General features: G+C 44.2%; 1 protein-coding gene across 1 annotated transcript in view; it reads right to left on the reverse strand.

Moving 5' to 3' along the window:
• Nucleotides 1-19,878: 19,878 nt before the first annotated feature.
• PJA2 (praja ring finger ubiquitin ligase 2) overlaps nt 19,879-27,959 on the reverse strand; it is a 202,257-nt gene continuing 194,176 nt past the window's right edge. Inside the window, exon 9 of the mRNA XM_085632581.1 lies at nt 19,879-20,525. Within this exon, the coding sequence (XP_085488707.1) occupies nt 20,400-20,525 (126 nt within the window). The 3' untranslated portion in view covers nt 19,879-20,399. The remainder of the gene's footprint in view (nt 20,526-27,959) is intronic.

The following is a 27,959-nucleotide window of genomic DNA, read 5'->3' on the forward strand; positions in this document are numbered from 1 at the left end:
AACGTAGCCTGAAACATGTAGACCATTTTTAGTAGTGAGTTGGGCGATGCATTACATATCCCTATACACATCCACATTAATTTTTTTATCTTATCCTTATCTAGGTTCATAAAAAATTGATTATTCCTAGAGGTCATTTTAGATCTTTGTTCTGATGTGGATTCCCAGACAATCTCTGCGTTCAGAGATTAGACCTGTTGGTGGATAAAGACCTGATGATGACGTGATCAGCTACCAGTACGTCAGTGGCACCGAACATACCACCGAACTAAAATACTTGTTGAGGGTTCCACATTTTCCTGTAAGCGATCCTCACCGAGTACATGATCCCACTCCTTATTGATTTTTGGATACATATGTTTGGAAGCCGAGTTGGATTCATACACCTTCTGCTTCTACTTCCCTATTTGAGATATTTATAGTGTAATATATTCTACACATCAATAAGGCAGAGAACCAGTACGGATATCTTTAATCACTTAGAGAAAGCCCATGTATGGGATACACCTCCCCTGTCTTTGCTGGTGAGGGTCCCAAACAGCCATCAAGGATGATATTGACGAATGCAGCCTCCTCCAAACCCCCTCCAGAAACAGCAAAAGAAAGGCATACTGTGCTGCTTAAAGGTCATTAACTGTGGCCAGATTTACTGGCTGCCCCTGCAGTGTCCCCACCAGAATAACAACCTACCATTGGTAAAGGGTGTCTGCTGTTTTATATAGAGCACTACACCCACTGTTTATTTAGTGCTGAGAAGTGGAATGCAGTAGGATAGGTCTTGTGCCTTAATCTCACCTTGACTCTCCATAATAGATGTCCAGGCCCATATCTCCAATGTGCTTCCAAACAGGCCCGCTGATTGTTGGGCATGCTAAGGCCCTTTGCAATGTGGGGGACTGTATTAACCATCCAGCATGTAGGAAATAAAGGCAAATGAGGCGGGTGCAGAGTGGCAAGATTAGAAATCGTAGGAGTTGGCAAATCCCCAAAACAAAACCATAAAAACGTCTCTGGATACGGGTCAAGATGACCCTCCCCATCCAACTATGGAGATTACTGGGTAGAAGAGGTTCTCCTTCCTGGACCCCCGCCCCTCCTCAGTGTCACCAGTGCGACCAAGGGCACCACTCAGGTCCTACTCCGCACCACAGACAGCCATCAGGGCGAAGATGCAGTTGCAGCACCCTATTTCGTCTCTGGAGGTCATATCTACGTGCCCAGTGAACGTTCCACAGTGCAGTTGGTAAGGGTTCATCATGCAGTCATAAGTCAGTGTCCATATAGGTGTCATCCAATTGCTCCAAGCCACTGAGTCAATACCTCCAGGTTGTAAACGGAAGTTTTGCCTGCATTGAGATTCAGTAGCAGTGTCCAGGAGGGGCAGGCACAGCAGGTGGGCCGCTCGTGTGGTATCCATGACCACGTGCCATCTGCCCCTTACTCAAAAGAATGGCCAAATGGGTATCACAGTTCTCTTTGGTGATTACTTTAAACTCAGCTTGACATCAGAGGGCTGCTAGTGCGAGTTCCTGGAACACAGTACAGGAATGGTTCTTGAAGCTGATATTTCCTAATTCCCTTGCTTTCCATAACTTCTTTGTTTTCACAGTAATAATGACATTTCACCAGAACATCCCTAGGCCTTTGCTGTTGGGTTTGCCTTCTGGGGCCCGCCCTGTGAACTCTGTCAATGCGGACTTCTGAGTGTTAGCAGCCAAGGATGAAGGAGCGGATGTCTGTGAAGAAGGTGTTGAGCTTGGCATCTGGGGCCTTCCCGCTGAGGCCCCGGAGCCTCAGATTCTCTATTTTAGAGTGGTTCTCCAAATCTTCCAGTTTTCGAGAGCACCAATTAATTGCACCTCCAGCATGCCACGTGTGGTCATCTCAAATTAGGCCAATCTGGATTTCGCCTCTAATATCCTTTAGGGTCACTGAGTCAACATGTGTACAAACTTTCTGTAGTGTTGCCCCTCGGAGGCTCTCCAGAAAGTTCAATTTCATCAAGGACGTAGCAGCTTGGTCACAAATAAGCTGAGCCAAATCTGAGTCACAGTCACATCCCAGGTGATGTTGGGGTTGCTCCAAGTAGTCTTTATTTAGTGGGAATATGAGGATCCCCCAATCTGTTCAGCAGAGTTCATACAGCAAAGTTCTATGCCCCACAGATAGATGTCAGTGGGAGAAGCAGCCCAGCCCAGCAGGTCAAGCTCAAGCTCAAGCCCTGACCGCCGTACCCTCCCTATCTAGGGTCCCAGGATCCATGTGCTTCAGGTCCCAAGACAGTGTCACCCATTGTATAAAGCAGTATGTGCAGCATAAAGCAGTCCACACAGCAATGCCCCTGCTCCAGCGGTGCGTTTTCCCATTATGAGTAAGGCTCTACTTGCCCAGTGACCACCATGATGAACAGTTTCGTCATCAGTCGTCTCGCCATGGCTTTTCCTCAGTGTGTGTCTGGCAAAGCACCACAATTACGTGGGCCGCAGGCTAGTGCACCACATTCCCGACACCCGCCCCCACACTCACTGCGGGTCAGGACAGTGGCTCCAGGCAGTGGGGTCTGCTCCGGCCCCAGAAGGCTCTCTTGGCACCCTAGTCAACGTCTCTCTCTGCAGCATCACTCCCAGGGCCTCATACAGCCCAGAGCCCACCTAAAGTCATTCTCATCCATGGTAGGCTTAGTCGTGGCACCGTCCTCAGGTCACATAACCACCCACAAGGCAAAAGGCATGTGGCAAGTCAGAACCACTGGAATGGTTACAACATGCTCTACAGCTCCCAAAAGTCCCGCTGAAGGTGGGGCCGGCCTAAAGAAAGGATGTAAAAATAAAAAGGACAGGCGGATGCAGCAGGGAAGCACATCCAGCTACTCCGTCATCTTGGCTATGTCACCTTCCAAAAGCTCCTAATTTGCTTTTCACAAAGAAGTGCAAAAAACTTTTATTTGTAAGAAGTCAGAAAAGAGGAAATAGTTTGTACCTTTAAGAGATTTGACCCGAAAAACCTCAGATTATCTGGTAACATACATAAGTTAAGATCTAGAGCAGGGGTACCCAACAAAGGCATGGAACTTGGAACTAAGGCACACTGGTTGTGTTCCTTACTCCCAAATATGTGCAGTGAAATTGGTTACACCCAACTGCGAAGTGATGAACCAGAGTCATACGTAGGAGAAACCAATGCGCGCAGACACTGGTTTCCTTCTAAATATTGTCTGTGCCCTCAATTTATTACACCAGTGTATAGATCTTTAGTATTGGCAAACTTTTTAGATGGAATAGAGTCCATTCCACATTTCAGGGAGGTGAGATGGCAGTGAGGAATATGCATTTACATAGAGGATTACGGAAGGTAGATTTTGATGGATACTTCTTACAGCAGGTTCTGCACCTTCTGAAAGATACCGAAGCAGTACCTCCCTAAGTGATGGGTCTGTGTAATAGCTCAGAACAAAAGGTCCAGCAGAACCAAACAGCAAAAATGCCCTTCCCGTTGAATCTGGCTGTCAAAGCAACAGAGCTTGGTGAACATGAGCATAGATGACCATGTTGCAACCCGATAGATGTCCAGGACACTTACTCTGCATGCTAGTGTTGCGTTTGCAGCATTTTCCCAAGTAGAATAGGCCTTTAATCCCTCCTGAAGCTGCTTCTTGACCACTGTGTTGCAAATCTTTATTCTGCATTAGCCATCTGCAAAAGGTGTGCTTCTGCAGTACTTTTCCTTTCTTTGTCCCAGAGAATCTGACAAAGAGCTGATTCTCCACTCTGTGCTCTTTGACACGATCTATGAAGGAGCTGAGCGCTCTCTTGGGCTCCAAGGGATGGAGTTTATCATCTTCTTCACAGGAATGAGGTGGAGGAATGATGGATAATCCAACATGGAAAGCTGCTATAACCTTGGGAAGAAAGGCAACCTTGATTTATCCAGAAAGAAAGTGCAAAATTTCGGTGGAGCAGACAAGGCTTGAAGCTAATTCATGCAACAGGCTGGTGTTATTGTAATGAGAAATACAGTTTTTCAGGGTCAGCAAGTTAAGGAGACAACTGTGCAACAGCTAAAAAGGGGTGCACATCAGAAAAGTAAGGAGCAAATTAAGGTCCCACTGTTGCTAAAGCTTTTGGGGTAGACAAGCGGACAAAGCCTTTAAGGAAACGCATCACAACGGGTGATTTGAAGAGGAATTAATAGTCCGGCAAACATAAGAAAGCAGATAGGGCTGCCAAATAACCTTCAATGGCCTGTAATGGGTCCATACCACAGCATCAAACTAAGCCGCAAACTCGTCACAGAATCCTGCATAGGCTGGCTGCTAGGATAACATCCACTAACTAGGTAGGTAGATGAAAAACAGTCAACTGCACCGAGTTGTAGCAGGATATGAAGTCAACATGTCTTAAATCGCTTACCAACATCCAAACTGTTATAGGTAATCTAGCAGTGTCATCTAAGAGCCTGTTTGATCTTTCAGCAAGTCTGTCTGAGTTTCCTGACCACATACGGTATGAGTGGGAGAGGCAGAAAAGCATACGCAAATAACTCTGACCAATTCATCCATTGAGCAGTGCCCTTGGATTGTGGGTATGGATGTCTGGATGCGAAGCTTTGGCCTTTCGCATTTTATTTTGTTGCAAACAGATCTATTGTGGAGGTTCCCCACAGTTGGAAGTATATTTGTAATAAAGTACTGTGTATTTCCCACTCTGAAACCTGTTGGTGTGCTCTGCTGAGGAGGTTCGCAATTGTGTCGTCCCCCCTTTCTATGTATTGTGCTAGGAGGTAGATGAGACTGCTCGCCAATTTCCATACCTTTTGTGCCAATAGGGATAATTGTATGGAATGGGTTCCCCTTTGTTTCCGTATGCAATACATTGCAGTCATGTCTGTACGTATAAGGACGTTTTTCCCTGCTATGTTTGTGAGGAACGCCTTGAGAGCCATTGCAATGGTCAGTAGTTCTAACATGCTGATGTGTAGAACCTGTTGTTGTGCCCACCAGTGTCCTGAACCACAATGACCTTTATACGAGCTCCCTATCGCAGAAGTGATGCATTAGTTGTTATTGTTATCTATAGGACTGGATCTTTGAAGGCTCTCCCTGCTAATATCTTGGGTGTGTTCCACCACAATAGAGCCTGTAGAACCTTGGTGGAAACCACCACTATAGCTTCCATGTTCCCTCCTGCTGTTGACCATTGAGTTGCTAAACACTCCTGGAGGAGTCTCATGTGTAGGCAAGCAGAAGGCACTATTGCTATGCAAGATGCGATCATTCCTAGTACACGCATTATTGCTTTGACTGGTAAGTGATTAAGTGGCTGAAAAAGATCCAGATTGTTCTTGAGATTGATAACCCTTTGGGGATCGGTATAAGCAGTCCCTGAGATATTATTGAATCCAGATAAAATTGAATTTGGGCTGCTTGAAGATGTGATTGTGTCACACTGATGGAGAATCCCAATTGATGTAATAAATGTATTGTTTTTTGGGTGTCTAATTGTCATTGGTTTCTGTTTGGACTCTTGATCAGCCAATCGTCGAGATAGGGAAATACATGAATGTTTTCTCAGTTTTGTTGCCAATACTGCTTGGCATTTTGTGAAGACCCTCGGGGCTGTTGTTACCCCAAGGGTAGTACTTTAAATTGATAAGGACGTTGGTTTACCACAAACCTTGGGATTTTCCTGGGTGCTGGATGGATTGGAATGTGGAAGTAAGCGTCATTCAGGTCTAATTGTCGCCTCTTTAAAGAAGTGATATCACATGTGAAAATGTTCTAATGGTATGTAGCGACTAATTGGCCGCAGATCAAGAATGGGTCTTAGGGTTCCATCATTGGTATTAGGAAGTAAATAGATTTGTTGTGATACTTGTGTGTGACCATTTCAATGGCTCCTTTCTGTAGCAATTCTTTTACTTCTTCTTTGAGCAGATGTAGATGATGTGGACTGAATACCTGCCTATTTTCACAATAAGTGTATTGAATTTTTGTACCACATTGGCCGGCTTGGACTGGAGACATCCTGATGCAATATATTGTTAAGAATACCTTTGATTCTTTCGGTTCCAAACCGGGAAGGGCTGTTATATATATATATATCAAACATAAACAACAGATCAACTATAATTAACATTGCGCATCAAGACAATTGTACTTGACCCCTATCCCAGCCTTCTATTTTGGTTTAAAGAGACCCTGACCTATGGTGTGTATTTTGATTATGCTCAAATGACCTAATTTCGCCCTCTAATCGTTGTTCTGATGAAGTGTGGGGCTCAAGCGCTGAGCCTCGTTAGTCTGCCCACCTCTGGCATATTTTACTGTGTTTTTGCAGACAGCCACGTGCCTTAAAAATGGGGAGTTCTAGGCCCATATTGAAATACATACCTTTTTTCCATTATGCCCACACTGGGGGAGCTCCTCTGCCTTCCACATTCTTGCTATGTCTTGCTTAGCAAGTGTTAAGCCCAGGAAGAGTAAGTGCTGTTTATATCTATTTACCCCTATTCCCTCGGCGCAGTGTAGTAGTGTAAGTTTGGGGGAGCTAGGGAGTTGCCACGCCAGTACTTCTGTCAAACAGTTTTATACTCCATTCCAGAAGCAGTCTAAGGCCTCACATGTCCATATTGTACGTAGGAATGTACTCTTGTTGTGGCGACAGCAAAGGCACATTAGGTATTCGACCATGCCGCCCTCCAGCCTATGCCGAGTATGATACACCCTGTGCAGGTATTTAAATTGTATGAGCATCAAGCGGATTGAGATTGCCGCTTTGCTTGGTGATTCAAGGGCCTCTGCCCAATCGTCTTAGTCAATTGGGCCCACGTCTGTGTCCCATTACGCTGCAGGGTCTCCGAAGCCCCCGGCATATAAGGCCTAGGGTCCCCAGCCGAGTCTGAGGGGCCCAAAGGCGAGCCAGCGGAGTCGGGCTGCCCAAAGATGGCATGCATCGCTTCGTAAAAACTTCGAAGCTGGGCAGAGGTCTCTCCGGGTCCCGGAAAGGGGGGGGGAGGAACTCTGAGCCGAACCCTCGGGCTCCGTACGTGGGAGGGGCACCATCCGCATCCCTCATCATGTCAGCCGACGGACAGGGAGAAGTCGAAGAGCGTTGATGCTTCTTCGACTTCTTCTTGTGCTTGGACTTACCTGAGGAGTGAGAATACTTCGAAGAAGAGTGGAGGTGGTGGCTCTGCGACCAGGACCTTAAACGGCGCAGATCCAACTGTCGGGTCTCTAGAAGCTTTTGGGACCCTTCCCGCAAAGACTTTGGATTCATGGTCCAGCAGTCGGAACACGACTTGGGATTGTGGTCGCGTTCCAGGCATCACAGGCACACGCGGTGCGGATCCTTCACCGATTTCAGTTTTCGGCAGGAACTGCAAGCCCTGAAACCAGGCATCCGTGACGTGCACAAGGAGTTGAAGACTCAAAAACGGTGTCGAAAAAAGTCAGCAAAAAGTCAGTCAAAAAGTGACTGGAGGTACCGCTCTCTCCGGATCTGCGCTGGCTGGCGCGGAAAAAGAAAGAACTGACGTAAGCCTGCAAGGGCGGCGTCTAAGTAGCTACAACGTCGTCATCCTGGCGACCACGACACCAACAACGAATGCGGAGCCGACCGATGCCACCTTTCGACGCGCAGGGGTACTGCTGATGAAAAATTCTCCAGATCCAGTCTGACGCCTGGGGGGGAACTCTACAGGTAAGGCATCTATAACTAATTGTCTCTTTCAGATATGCATAGCCACACATGCAATTCTGAGCATGATAGATGTATCTATGCCCCTAGCAGCTACGTCTGCTCCATCTAAAGCACGTTTGATGGTAGTATTTGAAATGATCTTTCCCTCATTGACTAGATCTTCTCCCCTCTTTTCATATTCCTCTGGAAGATGTTGCATGAGCTCCGTTATCATCCCAGTTTGCTCTATTGTAGCGTGGGAGCAGGCCCACAGAATTGGCAATCCTCCAATCATTAGTGTGTCCAGTGGCAACCCTTTTTGCCATTGTCCTATCCTTGGTGACAAGGGAGTCTGCTCTGGGATACCCTTTATTGCAGACTGGGTCGTTTGATGAGGGTCTATATTTTTTCTCAATTAATGGCGTTAGGATTGTTGATTTTGCTGGGTCTTTGAACACTTCTTTGGAAGCATTCAGAATAGATCCAATCATGATTATTGGACTGTTCTTTCTGTGCGTGAAAGTGTTTCAACGAGAAAGCCACTTTTTTCCTCCGTAGAGTGCATTGGAAGCTTATAATACTCAGCAGCTCTCTGTACGACACTATAGTAAGAAGAAGTGTCAGAGGGAGAAGGTTTTGTAGGTACAGGTGGTTCCATATCTGTATCTGGTATGACTATATCATAGTATTCCCACCGGTCAAGAGAGTGATAAGTAACTTGTACACCCTACAAATCTATATCTTGTATTTCTCCCTCTTGTGGAGAGGGAGAGTGCTCTTGAGAAGAGTGTTCCTGAGGTACATTTTTGGTTGGAGGCTGTGGAAAATGGCCCTCCTCTGCCTTTCTCTTTGCAGCCTCTGTGTTTTTCCTGCATAAAATGCTACAGTCCCTCAAAAACTTCCCCTTGGTCTTGAGTGAGTGTGGTAGTTTGTGTTTTCTGTTTTTGGCACCGGTTGCATGTCTTTAGAAAAAGTTTGCCATTTTGAAAACCAGAGCCATGGTCTTTCTTCTGTTTAGAAGAGTGTCGTTGGTGTTTCTCAGACCTCGAGTCTGAAGTGTGTTTTGATTCCGCTCTGCTCTATTCCTAGCATTTCTTCATTTCTGATTTTTAGAACTCTCAATACCAATGTTTTTGTCAGATCCGAGTGATGCCTCGGTGTTGAAGGCTCGGTCATGCCGATTTACTTTTAGGTGCCGACAGCCTGCTGGAACCAACTCTGTGTAGTGGCCAGGTTCCCTGATTGGGATCGAGAAAATTCTCGTCCCTTCTTGGCTCCAAGGCATGGTCATGGTGTCGACCTGAACCTGCAGGTTGTGGCACACCATGGCGGGGTATTTTCTTTGCATGGGAGGTAGCAGTACTCACAATACGTTGCACTGTCTTGGTCTTTGGCCCGAGACGGAAGTTGGAGTTGGCAATGTGGGCTGTACGTCCCCAGACGATGAATTGGACATGGTGTAGTGTGGGCTGACTTTAATCAACCTGCCTCCTATTAGAGCACTGGTTCCGCAGACCACGTCATGGCTAAATTCTGCCTCAGTTGCATACTTCATAGTATGTGCGATCTCGTTGCTTCCGAAGAGTTTTCTTATGTTTGAACATGGCGAAGGAGGCGCACTGTTCTTCCTCATGCTCTGGAGACAGGCACAATTGTGTGTATTGGAGTGGACATACTTGTCTCCACACAGAGGGAACCGTCTGAATAATTCTCTGTCTCCATTAACCGGAGACTGTCATTCTAGATGGTGGACTGTTGTCTGGATGCTGAAAAGTCTTTCTCATTGTAGTAGTTGATCTTCCGATCCTAGTTGTTTGTTCCTCAGGCTGTGTGGCGTCAAATTCTGCAGAGCCTTGACGCGATCAGTCTGAGAACGATGTCAGTAAAAAACTCTCCAAGGAACAAAGCGTTTGACATGTGCAATATCTAGAGGGGCATAAGAGACACTGATCATAAAACCTCCTTGAGAAAAACAATTTGCAAGGTCCTGGCCCAACAGCAGATGGCAGCAGTATGCATTACATGTGTATCTGCAGCCAACCAATGCTACGAATAGCAATGTTTTAAAAGTGAGAAAATACATAAGCAGCAGATAATGGTACTTGGATAAAGGTGTGAATGTCACTGTGATGAACTTTCTGTGAAGAGATTTTAGGAGACCACTTTAATTGTGCTCATCAATAAGTACCATTCGGTTAGTGCAAGCTACAGGCTCATTTTGATCAAGTTTACAGCCACTCTAAGTATTATTATTATTGGGACTTGTAAAGCGCATGGATGCCCTAGGGCTTCCAAGCGCTGCGCGGTCAGGTATTGAGTACGGGCAAACCATGCATTAAAGATATTGCATAGACAACTAAGTCTTGATCTCTTTGCGGAACTGTAGTTCTCGGTCTATCAATCTGTATTCACACAGTAAAGAGTTACAAAGTTTGGGAGCCAAGTGGGAGAAAGATCTTCCTTCCCATTTCTCCCTCCTGAACTTTGTCTGTTTTAGGCATTCTTCTGTGCTAGATCGCAACTGCCTCTTTGGGATGTAGGGGGAGACTAGCCTCCTGACTTTTTTTGGACTCTATTATGCCATGCTTTATGTGTAATAACCAGTGCCTTGAATTTTATTCTGGCTTCTACCGGGAGCCAGTGAAGTCTAAGTAGATGCTTTTTTACTGATTCCTGTACCAGGATGTTACACAGCAGTCTTGCAGCTGCATTCTGGGCCACCTGCAGTTTCTGAGTAACATATTTAGGTGCCCCAAGGAACAATGAGTTTCCATAATCCAATTGTGAAGTGACCAGAGAATGGACCACTGTTTTCCTTAGTTGTATGGGAATTCTGTCTAGGATTTTGCGCAGACTTCTGAGAAGTACGAAGCAAGTTGCTGTGACCTTCTTGGCCTGTGTAACCATAGAGAGATCAGTTTCAATCAGAATCCTAGGTATTTTACTATTTCTGCGGGAATGGGTGGTTTACCTAGGCATGCAGGCCAGTCTATGATGGGCCTGGGTATTGCTTTATTTCCAAGGAGCAGTAGCTCAGTTTGGTCACCGTTTAACTTTAAGCAACTTGCTGTCATCCACTCTTTAACTTTTACCAAGCAGGAAGATAGTCTCTCACCATCCCTGCAGTTTTTTGGGTCCAGGGAGATAATCAGCTGCGTGTCATCGGCATACGAAGTCATGGATATTTCAAATTTCAGTCCAATTTTGGCAAGCGGCTCAACATAGACATTAAAAAGTGCTGGACTCAATGACGAACTCTGTGGGACGCCACACTTCTGATACATGGTTTTGGAAAGAGTGGTATTTTCTTGTACTTTAAATGTCCGATCACTCAAATTATGTTAACCATTTGAGTGCCATGCCCCTGATCCCAAAGTCTGCGAGCCTTCTGCGTAATATACGATGATCCACCGTATCAAAAGCAGCGCTCAGATCTAATAAGAGCAATGCGGCTGGTTTTCCCTGGTCTAATGATTGTCTTAACTCCTCCACCACAACCAGCAGGGCAGTTTCTGTGCTGTGTTGTGCCCTGAAACCCATCTGTGTGGGGTGAAGGCACTGATTAGTCTCTAGAAATTCTAACAGATTTCCATTGACGTGTTTTTCTAATAGCTTGCCAACAAATGGTAGCAAGGACATGGGGAGACAGTTCCCTGGTTGCGATTGATCCGCATTGGCTTTTTTGCAGTAGAGGTTTTATCACAGCATGCTTCCAGGCCATTGGGAGTACACCTGTTTCTAGTGACTGATTCATTAACTTCATTAAGACAGGTGCAGTAATGCGTGCTACTGTTTTAAGAATATGCGGAGGTGCTGGTTCCAGGGGCAAACCAGACTTCATCGTCTCTGATAAGGTTTCTAGATCCTTCTGTTCCATACTCGGGAAGTTAGTGACGGGCTGTTGTGAGGGAGCTAGTTCCCACTCTATTGTGTGGTCTCCATCCGTTTTGAAACAGCTGTAGATATCCGTTACTTTAGAAAGGAAATATGAGGCCAGATTATTACACCTCTCCTCTGAAGTTTCGGATGGACCACTATTAGTGGGTGGGTTGGTCAGGGTCTTAATTACTGTAATTCCCTTGCTGAGTTCTGCACCCCAATGATTTTTTCCTCAAAGAACTTAGCTTGGCTCATTTTAATATTATTGTGATAGTTTCTGATAGCTGATTTATACTTCATTTTGAGTTGGGGATCATAACTTTTTCTCCACTCCCTCTTAATTTTTTTAGTTTTTCTTTAACGCTAGAAACGGATGGTTAAACCATCCTTCTGCTCTAGTTCTGGTTTTGGGCAACCTTGGGGGCTACTACATCTAGGGATTGCGTGATCCAGGAATCCCATCGCGAGTAGCCTTCTTCAGCTGACCCTGGCATCTCTGATTTCGGACTCGCAGTGTCTGTTAAGATGTCACCCCAAGCTCCCGGGTTGATCTTTTCCCAGCACCTTTTCATTGTCGTACCTTTAGGAGTAGTGTCTCTGTGCCCATTTCCTGACTTTCATACATTGAGAGGGATAAAATGATGGTCCGACCAAGGTACCGGTATGGGAGTGGTTGCTGTCAGGTCAGGGTCATTGGAGATTACCACATCCAAAGTGTGTCCTTTAACATGTGTGGCTGTTGGTACCAGCTGAATCAGTTGCAGGCTTTCTGGGTCTGATAGTAGTCTCTTTACACTTGGATGGCTTTTATCCTCCATGTGAAGATTCAAGTCTCCAAGTATAGTAATGTGAGATTTCTTAAGTAAGAGACTAGCCATCACTTCGGGCAGTTCTTCTAGGAACTCCCCATATGGACCCGGTGGTCGATAGATTAAGAGGCCTGATAGAGTGAAGGTGGGAGATAACAGTATTGAAAAAAGGAGACATTCACATCCTTTCCGAGCCAATGGTTCTGTTGTACATTTGTACTCCTTTTTTAGGAGAATGGCTGACCCCCTCCTATCTGGCCCATCCTATCCAGCCTATGTATGTCAGTCTGGTGGCACTGCCATAACTATATCAGGGGACCAGTGCTCCTTAAGCCAACTTTCCGTTAAAAACAGGATATCTAATTTAGAGTCCTCTATCAGTAATCGGAGTTCAGTTGTGTGTTTGGGCAGTGATCTGCTGTTGATCAGTCCAGAATTCCAGTTCTGAGGGATTTCTTGCCTGTTCTGTGTCTTATTTATCCTCTCTGTGATGAGGGGTAATCGATCTTTGTTTACAGTGCCCTCAATCTCTTACACTTGGTATGCCCTTCGTAAAATCCCATCCCATTTCACAGTCATTTCGTCTAAATATATTAGGACTATACAATTCCTCTATAGTATATTTAATTCTAGTAACTTTTCCAGGGGTCCTGGCCCCTAGACCCAGATGGACGTGGACGGGCACAGACGGGCTTGCCTTAGGTGCACCTTCGGAGCGCCAGCGGCACGTCCACTGCGCGCGTCCGGGCCATCATTGCCTTTTATCCGGTATCCCCGTTAGTGGAGAGAGACTAAAGCGCCAACCCTCTACCACCAAAATGGCATCCGTGCTAATGCCGTGAATTTAGCCCAGACCACCCTCCGCACAATCAGGAGCCCCCGCGGCGGACCAGGGAGTAAGGGACAGGTGAGGAATTCAGCAGCAGTACAGCATTAAAGTATTATAGCAGCTCAAGTAAATGTTTTTAAAATGAATAAAATCAGACTCTGCAAAATACAATTCAGCAGCTGGGCAAATTACAATCTTTGTGGCAAGCAATGTTCCCCTGCGTGTACCTCAGCTATTGACCGCTGTGGGTCCAGGCCATCATTATTTGTTTCTTTTATGGCTTTACTTGCTTTTAAACAAAATTTGATTGTACCATGTCAAACTCTGGGATCTCCATCACATTTTATTAATTAATCTACTGCTTGTGCAATGAGATAATCACGGAGTACCAAGCAGAGGGAAAAACATTAGCTTGACGAAAACAGATCTAATAATAATTAACTATGAGGAGTGCACATCACAAATGAGTAAATTGGCAGAAAGAAAATGAATAGAAATATCTGACAAGGTGTGTGTCTCACCATGACATGCTAAGTTATCAGTGTTATGTTGAAAACCGAGTACTAAGGCCTGTTTAGTTTCAATTGACCTTATTGCAAAAGCATTCTTCTGTAGAAAATGGGAGTCAGTTTTATATTCAGTTGCCTCTGTTTTAAGGGAAGCTATACTGCTGGGAGGATCAGGAAACAAAAATGCCGTAAAGCAACTAGTCTTCAGTGAAGTGCGGGTCAACATCCTGTCATCTGGTGCTCGTTACCAATGTGGTGACACAAGAGCCAGCAGGTAAAAGGAATCGAGGTTCACATCTGAATAATGCAGACCAGAGGCCAAGGGGCAAACAAGACCAGAGCTTCATGACTTCCGATCTGTTTCCTCCAAGGGTCACTGCTGCGTCACTTCAGTAAGCAGGATCGTGGGAGGTCGACCAATGTTGTTTGCTTGGCACAACCAACATAGGGTTGGTCTCATAGACCACCAGGATACAACACTTACCCTGAAAACACAAACAGACTACAGTCAACATTTGTGGGTGCATTGTTTCTTGGTTCGTTTTCCCTTAAAAGTATAACATTTCATATCTCTACTTCAGCTGATCCATTTGTACACATTTTTGTGTTTTATTTAAATATATTTTCCAGAATGTTTCTAAATTGGTTTTAGAAAGTTATTGTGTTGCGCTAGTAACTTCAATGCGGTTCGCTACTGGTGTAAGTCAGGACATATTTCTCTGTGAAACTGCATGCTGCTTGTGTCATTGCTACCAGGGGTTGTGCACAGATCCACATCTTTCTCTGCTGTGACCTAACCGGATTGCATTTATCAAGTTGGTGAGGTGTTCCCTCTCCCAATTTAATGACAACTTATTTCTTTTTTTATGAAATGAAAAGCAGGAAGGCGACATACGTAAGTGGAGGAGATCAAATGTGCAGAGAGATACCTGTGCAATAAGGGCTTTAAAGTAGTCTTAATGTTCTTTTGCAGCCTGTAAGGATCATGTTACCCAGTAAGTATCTGTTCTTGGCATGTAGAGCTGTAGATTCACTTGCTTTGCATACTCCTGCCATCTAGTGTTGGGTCCGGATGTTTGCAAGTTGTTTTTCTTCGAAGAAGTCTTTCCAGTCACACGGTAAGGTGACTCCTCCTTTCGGTGATAGTGCGCATGGGTATCAACTCCATTCTTAGATTATTTTCCCGCAGAGGGTGAGAATGGCGTTAGTAAGTGTAGAATAGAGATGTCCATCCGTATGAGTGTAAATTGAGAACAACAACTATAGGAGACCGGGGAGGAGGGTGGACACAAGTGAATCTACAGCTCTACATGCCAAAAACAGATGCTTACTGGGTAAATATCATTATCCCTTCGAGGCATGTGAGCTGTAGATCAAATGCTTTGCATAGACTATATAGCAGTATACTCCCAAAGAGGTGGCTAACCTGTAGTGGTTGTAGTTGTTTGAAACAGTGTTTTTAGTACTGCTTGGCCTACATTTGCTTGTTGTCTCGCTGACACATCTACGCAATAGTGTTTGGTGAATGTGTGCGGTGTAGACCATGTTGCTGCCGTACAGATGTCGGCAAGGGGAATACTCCCCAAGAAGGCCATAGTAGCCCCTATTTTGCAAGTGGAATGCGCTCTAGGAGGCATTATTAAAGTTCTTTTTGCTTTGGCATAACATGTATGGATACATTTTACAATCCATCTTACAATACCAGACTTAGATATGGGATTGCCTTTGTGTGGTGGAGAAAAAGAAACCAATAGCTGCTGTTTTCCGAAATTCCTTGGTTCTTTCTACGTAATATAATATAGCTCTTCTAACATCAAGTGTCTGTAGAGCTCTCTCTGCTACAGAATCAGGTTGAGGAAAGAACACAGGTAACTCAACTGATTGATTGATATGAAAGGCAGAAACTACCTTAGGGAGAAATTTAGGATTGGTTCGAAGAACCACCCTATCATTGTGATGTTGAAAGAAAGGCTCTTGTATAGTTAATGCTGAAGTTCACCAGCTATTGTTTGTGAGGTTATAGCTATTAGGAAAGCAATCTTCCATGAGGAATTGTAACTGACATTTATGCATTGGTTCAAAAGGTGGACCCATTAGCCTTGTAAGGACTATGTTTGAGTTCCACTCTGATGCAGGGGGAACTCTTGGTGGTATCACCCTTTTTAATGCTTCCATGAAGGCTTTAATCACTGGGACTCCGAAAAGAGATAAGTGTAGTCTATTGTGCAAGTATGCGGCTACTGCTGCTAGGTGTAAACAAATGGGCGTGTAAGCCAATCCAGATTGCTGTAAATGCAACAGATAACAAATGATGCTCCGTGCAGAAGCATCAAGTAGATTGATATTATTGTTGTTACAATAGATAACAAACCGTTTCCATTTTGCTGTATAACATGCTCTAGTAGTAGGCTTTCTAGCCTCTTTGAGAATATTCATACAGTCTGGTGGTAGTTGTAAATAACCAAACTCTATGACTTTAGGAGCCAAATTGCTAGGTTGAGTTCTTTGGGATTTGGATGTTTGATTTTATCATGGCTCTGAGTGAGGAGAGTGGGTGTGAGATGTAGCTTTTGATGTTGGACCACCAACAGTTCTAACAGGGAGGTGTACCAAAGTTGACGAGCCCATGTGTGGGCTACTAGGATCAGTGTGAGGGATGTTTGTCCGAGCTTCCGAACCAATAAAAGAATTAGTGGGAGAGGCAGAAAAGCGTAGGCGAATATTGGTGGCCAATTCATCCATAGAGTATTGCCTTTGGATAGATGGTGTGGGAACCTGGATGCGAAGTTTGGGCATTTTCCATTGTGTACTGTGGCAAAGAGATCTATCTGTGGAAATCCATATTGTTCAAAAGTAGGGAAGAAGAACTTGGGGATGAAGTTCCCACTCGTGAACTTGCTGCCTGTGTCTGCTGAGCAGGTCGGCAATTTGATTGTCTACTCCTGGAAAGGTGTTCTGCTAAGAGATAAATTCTGTGATGAATTGCCCAATTCCAAAGGCTTTGTGCAAGGTGGGACAGCTGGAGAGTGTGTGTGCCTCCCAGTTTCTGTAGATAGTACATCGCTATCATGTCTGTGCGGACTAGGACAGTTTTGCCTAGAAGGTGAGTGTGAAAACTTTGAGTGCTAGGAACACCGAGAGAAGTTCCAGGTAGTTGATGTGGAGACTGTCTAACCATAGCCCTTGTACTGTGTAATGTTGGAGATGGGCACCCCAACCAGTTAAAGATGCGTCTGCAGTCAATAGTCTGTGGAATCGGGTCTATAAAGGGACGCCCTTTTGATAAGCTCTGAGGGTTCCACCACTGCAGAGAGCGATGGGTGCAGCCATCTACCAACACTAGATTGGTTAATTGACCATCAGACTGATTCCCCTGACGCGCTAGACATTCTTGCAGAAGATGCATGGGAAGCCTTGTGCGAGGTACCAATGCAATGCAGGATGCCATCATTGCCAGCAGTTGCATAAAAACTCTGGCTGGTAATGTTTGATTGGGTTGAAACTGTAGTATTGTGGACTTAATATTGTGAATCCTGGCTACACTGGGAGAGGCTGGAGCTTTGAGAGTTTTGAGGGAAGCGCCCAGATAAGACTGCACTGGTGCAGGGCACTGGTGAAATTTCCATGCATTGATTGTGAAACCCAACTGATGATGTAGATGTACTGTTGCCTGAGTGTGTAATATACAGTTCTGATAAGTGCCCGCTTTGTTGAGCCAGTCGTCTAGGTAAGGGAAGATATGGATACACTGTCTCCTAAAATGAGCGGCTACTACTGTGAGACATTTGGTGAACACCCTGGGGGCAGTGGTGATGCCAAATAGAATATAGTACCTAGAACTGGTAACGTTTGCCTGCTATCACAAATCTGAGGTATTTGTGATGAGCTGGATGAATTGGAATGTGAAAGTAGGCATCTTTTAGATCTAGAGTAGACATAAAATCGCCATGCTGTAAAATGGGAAGTACTTGTTGAAGAGTCACCATGTGAAAGTGCTCTGAAAGTATGTATTTGTTTAACTCTCTGAGATCTAGAATAGGTCTTAATGAGCCGTCATTTTTGGGAATTTAAAAATAAAAAGAATAAACCCCTGACCCTTGGTACTGAAGTGGGACTGGCTCTATTGCCACTTTGAGTAATAGACATTGCACTTCTTGTTGTAACAAGTGCTGGTAGTCTGGTGACAATTTGTGATATTGAGGTGGAATGTTTGGAGGGTTGTTGGTAAGCTCCAGGCAATAACCATGTTGGATAATTCCAATTTCCCATTTGTCAGTTGTTATGGATTCCAAAATGGGGAGAAAATGTTGAAGTCATCCTCCAACAGGTGTGGAATAGTTGGAGGGAAGTCACTGCTTATTTGGGGAAGGGGAATTGCGGGCTGTGGTGTTTGTACCTCTGCCCCTGGGACTATTTCCCCTATAACCTCCTCTGAAAATTCCTCTTGTGAAAGATGATTGGGAATTATTTTTGTAAGAGGAAGTGTCTTGGTCTGTCCCCGTGGACTTGGACCCTCCCCTGTTAAAGGAGTGCCAAAAGGAGCCTCTGTTTGAGGGAAATTGAAGCGCTCCCATCGATTTTGCTACATCGGTGTCTTTTTTTAATTTTTCAAGCCCTTGATCAACTTTAGGGCCAAAAAGAGATTTCGTGTCAAAAGGTATGTTGAGAATGGGTTGCTGGACTTCAGGTTTGAACCCTGAAGTCCGTAACCAGGCATGTCTCTAGAGTAGGATGCTAGTATTCACCTCTCTAGCTGCAGTGTCGGCCGCATCTAGAGTGCATCTAATGGAAGTGATGGAAATTAGTTTACCGTCTTAAACTAAATCCTGAACTTTGGCCTTATGCTTATCTGGGAGAAACTGTAGTGATTGCTCTATTTTGCCACTTTGGGCCCTATTGTATCTTGTTAGGAGACCTTGGGTGTTAACGATACGCCAATGATTAGCTGCTTGCGCAGCTATACATTTGCCAGAAGCATCAATCAGTTTTGACTATTTATCTCAGGAGGAGCATCCCCAGATTCTTGAGAATTAGCTCGCTTACGAGCATTGGATACTACTAAAGAGTCAAGTGGTAACTGACCTTTAATGAAAATAGGGTCTGCTGGGGAGGGTTTGTATTTTTTATCTACTCTAGGAGTAAGGATTCTAGCACGTACAGGATCTTTAAAAATGTTGTCTGTGTGCCTAAACATACCCTTAAGCATAGGCAGTGTCTGACTGGACTTATGTGTTCCTAGAGATTCAAAGAGAAACTCCTCCTCTAAGGATTCTTTATGGAGCTCGACCCCATGGTACTGTGCAGTTCTAGCAATGAGCTCCTGAGAAGACAGATTGTCATCAGGTGGATACGGTCTGGCAGGGTAAAGATCTGGGTCTGTAACCCATGGAGGATCAACTGTATAATCCGCCACGGCTCTACTGGTAATAGTGTGTCATCATCATCATCAGTATCATCTGCATCAAGGTGTGGTAGAGGAGACTGATGAGGTGTGATGTGTAAAGGATCAGGCTGAGGTTGAGAGAGAGGAGGAGATGATAGTGTGTGGAAAGGATTAGTACCCACATTTTTACTCTTCAATGGAATCTTATAAGAGCTGTCATCATCAGGAAGCTTGTGCTTGGATGGCGGTTTAGTGTGAATATGCCCTGTGTCAGGATTTACATAGAGTTTCTTCTGTTTCGCATCTGACTTAGGTGGTGCAACGTCCATGTTTGGATCCGGTTGGGTTATGGGCAGCTCCTTAGTTTTCGGCACTGAAGCTTTCGGAGCTGAGCAGGAATGTCCATTCGCCACTGAAGATTTCGGCTCCGAGGAATGTTTCTTTGGTTTCGGTGTTGAAGGTTTAGGCTCCAAGACGATTTTGTGCTTTGAGCTTGAAGGTGCTGACCTTGGCCTGGAGGCAGAGGTGGAGCCGAAGCCTTAGATTTTTTAGGGACGGTGGGTGGGGATGGGGGAAGAGGTCTTCTGTACTCAGGATGTAAAAACCATTCGCAGTGTAAGACCCTAAAAGTGTAAGATTTTATTGCTGAATGCAGTTTTCAGTCTTCACTAGACCAGCATCGGGTCCAACTAGCTGAGCTTGTGAAGGACTCAAAAAACTGAGTAGCTACACATTAAAATGTAACACCACCATGGATTTGTGGGCCTAGGAAACAACATACATAAAATTATTCATTCTTTATATGCTTTATTTCCAGTGAAACCATTTTTACTACTGCTGTGATCACAGAACATCTTCACATTTGATGCAAATATGAAAGATCAGTTACAAAGTCACTTAGTGGCACTGTCTTTGACAAACACGTTTTAGTTATGGTATGGATTAGAAGCTCTAACTGCACTGCAGTTGCAAGAACTTGAACACATATGGTGCCACGGAAAATTATAACAAACTTTACTAATAACAAGCTCCAGATGCATGACAGACTACAGCAACAAAATCTATTGCAGAAAACCAGTGCAGAATTTAGTTCACTTTCAATTTAAAAAGGTCAGCTTTGAAAACCTAAACTTTGTTTAGAAATGTTTGTGATATTGTCTTTCTAAGCTGTTATATACTACATATATATATATAGAGCATTTTATATACATATATTTGTATATATATGTATGCATAAAGGTGCTGCAATTTAGCTTTTAATCAGGATACACATTATATTACATTTTGAATCAAGTAAACCACTATTTCAATTCATCGTGTTCCTGCAGCACTGTGGATTGAAGGAGGACTCTCATGATCGGAGAGGAAGGAAGTGGCGGCAGCAGCTTCAGGAACCTCAGGTGTGAGCACATGTCGACACACGGGGCATGTTCCAGACTTCAACAAATAAAAACAAACAGCAGTAAATACAAGTCAAAAGGATTTTCTCCCAAATTTCAAATTAATATCCGCAAATGCATGTTACGAAACATTTGACATTTTTAAAGCAAGAGCTTTACCACAATAAACATTTGTTTATAATACCCCTGAAGATTCCTAGACCACGAATAAAAGAATGACAGATTACTATTTTGACAAGCAGGTCTTATGCTGGCTACTGTGTAAGAGAAATATTTCTCCTGCTGACAACTCGAACCATAGGAAGTACGGATACATTGGAAAGCAACAATGGTCTGATACTCTACATGCAAGGAGAAGCCAAAAATGTGAACTGTTTGTTTAAGGAGACAGCAGCTTCCCATTTCCCAGAATGCATTTTACTGTCAGATGCATCACAGGCTTGGGGCCTGATTACGAGGGCGGTGGTCTTCTGACTGCCGCACTCGCGGTGGTGCAGCAGTGGCGGTCCCCCATCTGCCGGATTATGACTTTCAAAGTTGTACCGGTGGTGGATCGCCACCTGTGCCAGGGTACCACCGTTCCCTTGCACTGGTGTGGTGGAGGCCCAATGTAACCAGGACTGGCGCAGTCCAGCTGAGCATATTATGAGTCCCCCCACCGCCAGCCATTTCATGACAGCCTCCCCACCACAAAAAGGTTGGCGGTGGAGAAACAAAGGTGCCCTACAGTGCTCACATGCCCTCCCCACCGCGCCATGGACCTCACCGTCCAGGCCAGGCCAGGCGGGAGCATTTTTGCTGTTCCCATTGCGGTGCCCGTTTTTCTGGCACTGCCTTGGTAGCAGCGAGAACTCGTAATCAGGCAGGCGGTCCTTACGCAGCTTTGGCGGTGCTATGTTGGCAGACAGCAGGCGCAATGCTGCCAAAGTCGTAATTAGGCACCCTAGTTTTATTGAGAAGTGTATATAAATGTAGCATGAACTACAGATGTTCCTGCCATTAAAAAGGGAGACTCAAATTACAAGTACGCAATAAACATTTCCTTCTGTACCATAGGTTCTTCAGCGATGGTAGTAGATGTACATTAGACTAGCAACATCATGTCCTATAGACAATCAATATTTGTTAAGCGATAAGAAAACAGAAAAAAAAGCTTTCACCAAAAAGATTCCCAAGGACAGCCTCGCCAGGTACTGTGTCCGCTTCAGAGACTGACTCTAGTTGCAGTCTAGACAGTAGTACTTGGTAAAAAGAAGACTAGACTTCCATGTTTCTGCTCACATATGACTAACACTGGAATATTTCTCAACAGAGCAGTGGTCGCAGCTTTCCCTCTTCTAGAATGTGCTGTAGATTTACCAGGTGGAGGCTTTTTCAACAGCTTATCAAACAATGAAAAACACTGAACTATCCATCTGCAGATGGATTTCTTAGAAGTAGTTAAAGCAGAATGAAAATTGCAAAGTTGTGGAAATTTCTTTTTTTTGTGTGTAGGTAGTCCAGTAGGACTCTTCTCAACTCACAGGAATGAAAGGATCTCTGAAAACAGACAGACTGATTTATATGAAAATCAAACTAACTTCAATAAGAGAGAGGTCTTCTATTTGCAGCTATTAGAATGAAATACTATAGAAGGATTTATTTCTGATGAACCTTGAGGCCTGCTTCCTCTGTTGGACGATGTAACAGCTACTACAAAAGCCATCTACCATGAGAGAGGCGACAAGAACGCTTTAATATACAGACTCAAAAGGAGGAGTCATTTATTTAGGTAAAACCACTGAGTAGTCCCTTGGAGAAGGCTACCATTGAGGAGGGCAAGTTTACTTTAACCCTTTTAAAAAAGAAAAGAAAACTCTTTCATAAACTTTGAGAGAAAAGTAGTAGGTTTGATTGTTCAAGGTGAAGATAAACCATGATTATGCATTTCTGGCAGGAGACTGAGTCACAATTATGCAGAGGACAGTATAAATAAAATGTTTTCCAATTAAAGTCATGAGAAGATTTTGTAGAAGGTAGTTTTTTGACTCTTTTAAAGCATCCATATAAGCTTGAGCTAGTTTTAAGTGTTTTAGGATGTCACATTCGGGTTGGTACAGTTGGTATTGCATTCTGGATACCAAATTCGGTTTGCATGAATAAATGAAGAAAATCCGCAACCCTCATTGTATTGGCCACATACTGACAGTTAGAACTATCTTGGAGTATCACAGTTCCAGTGAAACTTTAGGAGTCAAGGAGACTGGTGAACAAGCATACAAAAAAATACCTGACCAGTCCCTCTAAAGGGCATTGTCCTATGAGTCAGGTTCCTAGGTATGTAGAGATGTTGCAAACAAGTTTAATGTTAGGCTATGTTATGAAGGTTTTGTGAAGCATTCTTACACAAAATTATCTAGGCATTTAAGTATTGTGACAACACCAAAAAAGAAGATTTATAAAGGTGAGGTGGGGTGTAAATCAATGGAGAATGAAAAGGAGAGGGTTCAACAAGGACTGTGCCATGACTGAAAGGAGCATCTGTCAGCTCTGGATTTTCAGTGTCTGCGGATACTTACATGCACAGATTTGGAAGAACAAAGAATACTCTGAGGGCACTATGGAATAAGTCTTTTTTAGATTAAGAGTGCAATAGAGCCGGGGGGGCGTGGTTTCGGCGCCAGAGGAAATGGCCGCTGCTCCGGAGAGCTCCGTAGGCACGTAGCCGCGACAGGAGTCTTTCAAGTGCTCCCAACAGTTACCGGCTCTCCAAAACCGCATGAATCAACTGCGGAATGCCTGCTGCCTTCACAGACGCCTTCATGACTGAATGGGGTGAGCGAAACAGAGTTTATTTCGCTTTTGCATTTTCGGCGACTTATAATAAGGTGACTTATAATAATAAGACGACGAATTATGAAGACACGGCTATGCTTCAACAATTCCTGGACTCTTGTACAAATGAATCGATGGACATCCCTCGAGTATAACTAGTGATCATAAAATACTTCATATATTGGAATGATATTCCGTCCTGATGTCGTTTCTGTATTAATCCCCTTTTGTATTTTGTATTCTGTACTTTGTATTTTGTAGTGTGTTTTTGGTGTTTTATATTCTATGCTGTTGTGATTTTAGTTGTTAATATTATCTCTTTTTGCATTCTTTTAGACGCGGTTTTGTGACCCATTGACTTACGTGTTCTTCATGTTCACTTGGAAGTCGTTCTCCCCTTGCACGTTCCTATGGAATCTTCGGTTCGGTGTGCTGTTTTCCTCATGTGGTTCCACCATCCCCAGTCTCATTGTTTTCCTGTGGTATGTCTTTTTGTCGTCTTTTTTCATTGTCAATTGTTAATATTTAATCACATCTTTGATCTTTGTTCTCTTCTTTCTCAGTTGTTTTCTCTTTCTCTCTCTCACTTCTTTCTCCCCTTTTTCTTTTACGGTATCTTCATCTCTACATTATACAATACTCCTTTTGTCAACTCTCCTTTCATACATATCTTTTTCTTCTCCTGCATCCTGAGTCTTTTTCACAATCTTTTCTTCCCTGTTTTCTTTCTCCTAGGTAATAAGAATCTGAATTCTTATACTGTTTGCATATTGGCTGTTCATATTCTGTTTGATCGATATTATTCAACTGTTTTTATTATACTTGTGCATGTTCTTTTTAATGTTTTTCCTTTAGAGTTGTAACTTGGAACGTTAAAGTAGTTAATAATCCCATCAAAAGACAACGCGTGTTAACCCATTTATCTAGGTTGAATTCTGATATTGCTCTAATTCAAGAAACTCACCTATCAGATGCTGAAGCAGCTAAGCTGAAAAGAAGTTGGGTGGGTCATGTTTTTTCTTCCACAACTTTAGGAAAGAAGAATGGTTCATCGATTTTATGTCATAAAAAACATCAGTTTTCAATTGTACATCAGGAAAACGATCCTGATGGTCGTTGGGTAATTGTTAAATTACTTATTGATTGAATACCCTTAGTTTTATTTAATGTTTATGCACCTGTTAATGTTGATAACACGTTTTGGACTCAGATATCTGACCAACTTCTTTTGTTAGATGACGATTATGTTATCTTTGGAGGTGACTGTAACCAGGTTCTAGACCCTATACTAGATAGACACTCATCTGTAAAATTCTCCAATACCAAGATGCACTCACAATTCACCTCTGCCATACGTCGTAAAGCTTTAATTGACTTCTGGAGACTTTGTAATCCAGATTTACAAGAGTATACTTTCTATTCTCCTCCTCACAATTCACAATCTAGAATAAATTATCTCTTTTTCAGTAAACCTTTATCTCAACTTGTTTCTCATGCTGAAATTGGTTCTATCCTCATATCAGACCATGCTCCAGTTTTTGTAGATTTTGATCTGCTGCTCTTTTCTCCTAATGCCGGTAGATGGCGTTTTAATAACACATTATTATCAGACCCTAATTTCACAGGCCAATTCAGCTCTTTTGCTTCTGAATTCTTTTCTATTAATTCCACTCCGGACTCTTCTCCTGTAATGATTTGGGATTCTTTTAAAGCTGCAGCCAGAGGATTTATCATAAATTTTGTTTCACGGAAAAAAACGCTTTTTGAAGCCAAAAATTCTGTTATTAGCCAAGATTAAACAACTCGAATATTGTTATTATCGCTCTAATTCTGAAGCATCGTTAAAAAATCTTATTGACGCAAAAATCTTTTAATAAATCTACTACAGAAGCCGCATCCTCTTACCTCTTAAAAAGAAGTGCCCATTATTATGGAGGCCAGAATAAGATGGGCAAACTTCTTGCAAATTATTTAAAAGTCCGTCGTGAACTGACTAAAATTGAATCCATACGTAATAATGAAGGAGATTTGCTATTTAAAGATAATGATATTCTAAATGAATTAGTTTCATTTTACAAAAATTTGTATACATCAGAGCACCAACCAACTTCAGATGCACTTTCCTCTTTCTTCCAATCAATAAATTCCCCTCTCCCATATGATACAGATTTTTCCTTATTAGAAGCGGACATCACTTTAGCTGAGATTAAACATGCTGTATCCGTACTGAAAAGAGGTAAAGCACCTGGTCCTGATGGGTTTACTATTGAATTGTATGCTCACTTCGCGTCCTTATTACTTCCCCATCTTTTATTACTCTATAAGTCTTTTGTCAAGGATGGTTCCTCTTCAGGATCTTTTCAAGAAGCCGTGATTTGTTTAATTCCCAAGGAGAACAAAGATCCCGCTTTTTGTAAAAATTATCGCCCAATCTCCCTTTGTTAATTTAGATGATAAGGTTTTTGCCAAAATTCTTGCTCTTCGTATTGATCCCATTCTGCCGAACCTTATTGACCCAGAACAATCAGGATTTATCAAAGGTCGTTTGTCTTCAGATAATTCCAGAGTCTTCTTTAACATTTTAAGTAAGGCCTCTTCTCTCGACTACCCCATTGCTGCGATAGCATTGGATGCTGAAAAAGCATTTGATAGGATCGGGTGGGATTTTATGTTTCGCGCACTTCGATGGGTCGAGTTTCCTACTAATTTGATTTCTCTTATTTCTTTACTTTACTCTGGCCCTAAGGCCTCTATTTTTGTTAATGGGAAAACCTCTGAATATTTTCCTCTTTTCAGAGGTGTTCGTCAAGGTTGCCCTTTATCTCCTCTTCTATTTATAATCGCATTAGAACCCTTCTTAACGAAAATTAGGTTAGATGATAGAATTACTGGTTTTAATCTTGCCAAAACTCATGTTAAAATGTCTGTTTATGCTGATGACATCTTTTCTATACTGTTCAAATCCTTCTACTTCTCTCCCAGCCTTTCTTTCTCAGGTTGATACTTTTTCTCAACTCTCCGGATATCGCCTTAACTCGGATAAATGTGAGGTTCTTCCATTAAATGTTCTCTGTCTGAAACAGGATTGGTCTCCACTGGCTTCTCCTGGAAAACCTCTAAAATAAAATAATTAGGTCTATGGTTTTCTCCTACCATCCCAGAAACCTTAAGAGAAAACTTTGATAATCTTACTAAAAATTTATCTAGCCACGGGAGGAGCCTAGCGCGCAACCAAGATGGCCGCGTAGGTGCGAGGCTCCCGAGGACCTCCGCGACCTCCTATCACTATCCTGAACATATCCTGTCCCAGATGAGGGGACTGTGTTGGTGAGCCCGAGCTGAGGTGGCGCCCGTTTTCCGCTTCCAAATCGGACCTCGGACACCGACTTTACCACCGATCGAGGTTTGCGGCCTTCTCCTAGCCGAACCCCGGATTTGCGTTGTGGGGCGATCCAGTGACGAAGTGAATAACAGCGGTGGGCAGGGCTTGGTGGCTCGCGGAACCCGCACTTTCACTTTCGCTTTCGTACCCTCCTGGCTGTCTATGCGAGGTTGGGTCACGGGGCTTTGTGTGTTGGTGTGGCATCTCTGGGGGACCCCGCCTGCCCGCCGGCTGTGATCCGCCCTGCAGATCTGGGGTGGCACCCCCCCGGAGCCCGTGGACCGGCTTGCCTGCCCTTCACGACGTGGCTGGTGCGATCGGGAGACTGGGACCGTGGCCACGAAACAAGATGGCGATCGGGCAAAGGTAAAATCGACCCGGCGTGGCGCAGCCCAACAGTCCAACAGCATGGATCGCTATACCCTCCAGAAGGGATCTCCTGAGGTGCCCCGCAAGTCCCCTGAGGGCCCTACTGATGCCCCCGATCTGCCCACGGATCTGACTCTGCGGGATGTCATGGGCGCCATCGCCGAGATGAAGGCCTCTGTGGGCCAGCGCTTTGACACACTGGCGCAGAAGATCGACTCGGTCCTCGTAGATGTTGGCCTGATAAGGGCCGATCTCTCCAAGACCAACGACTGAGTTGATTCTTTGGCCCACACCGCATCGGGCCTTACGACAGATGTGGCGGCCCTGCAAACGGAGGTGCGCCGACTTGCTCGGGAGAGTGCGCTAATGGATCGTCGCCTGGAGGACTCCGAGAGTCGGGCCCGGCGTAACAACATCCGTATCATCGGGGTGCCTGAGGGACGTGAGGAAGCGGCGGCGGACCTTTTCGTGGAAGACCTGATCGTCAACCATCTCCAGCCACGGGGGCTGAGTAAATTCTTTGCTGTGGAGAGAGCCCACAGGGTTCCCGGGGGACGGCCTAAGGTCGGAGCCGCTCCGAGACCTCTCATCGCCCGGATTTTTAATTTTCGGGACAGAGACGCTATCCTGCAATCCTCCAGACTACAGGGACTTAGACTTGATAATATGGATATTAATTTTTATCCTGATTTCACCCCTGCGGTCCAGAAACAGAGACTGAGCTTCCTTGGTGTCAAGCGCCGTCTTCGGGACCTAAACATCAAGTACGCCATGCTCTTCCCCGCTAAGCTGCGAGTGGAGGTGGAAGGTCGCACACACTTTTTTGAACGTCCCGAAGCGGCCGGGGACTGGCTGGATACTCTGTCTGGAGATCGGGATCGGGGTGGCGGGGGGGGAGCGGCCGGG

This window comes from Triturus cristatus, chromosome 2_1, assembly GCF_964204655.1.
Source record: "Triturus cristatus chromosome 2_1, aTriCri1.1, whole genome shotgun sequence".
NCBI lineage: Eukaryota > Metazoa > Chordata > Amphibia > Caudata > Salamandridae > Triturus > Triturus cristatus.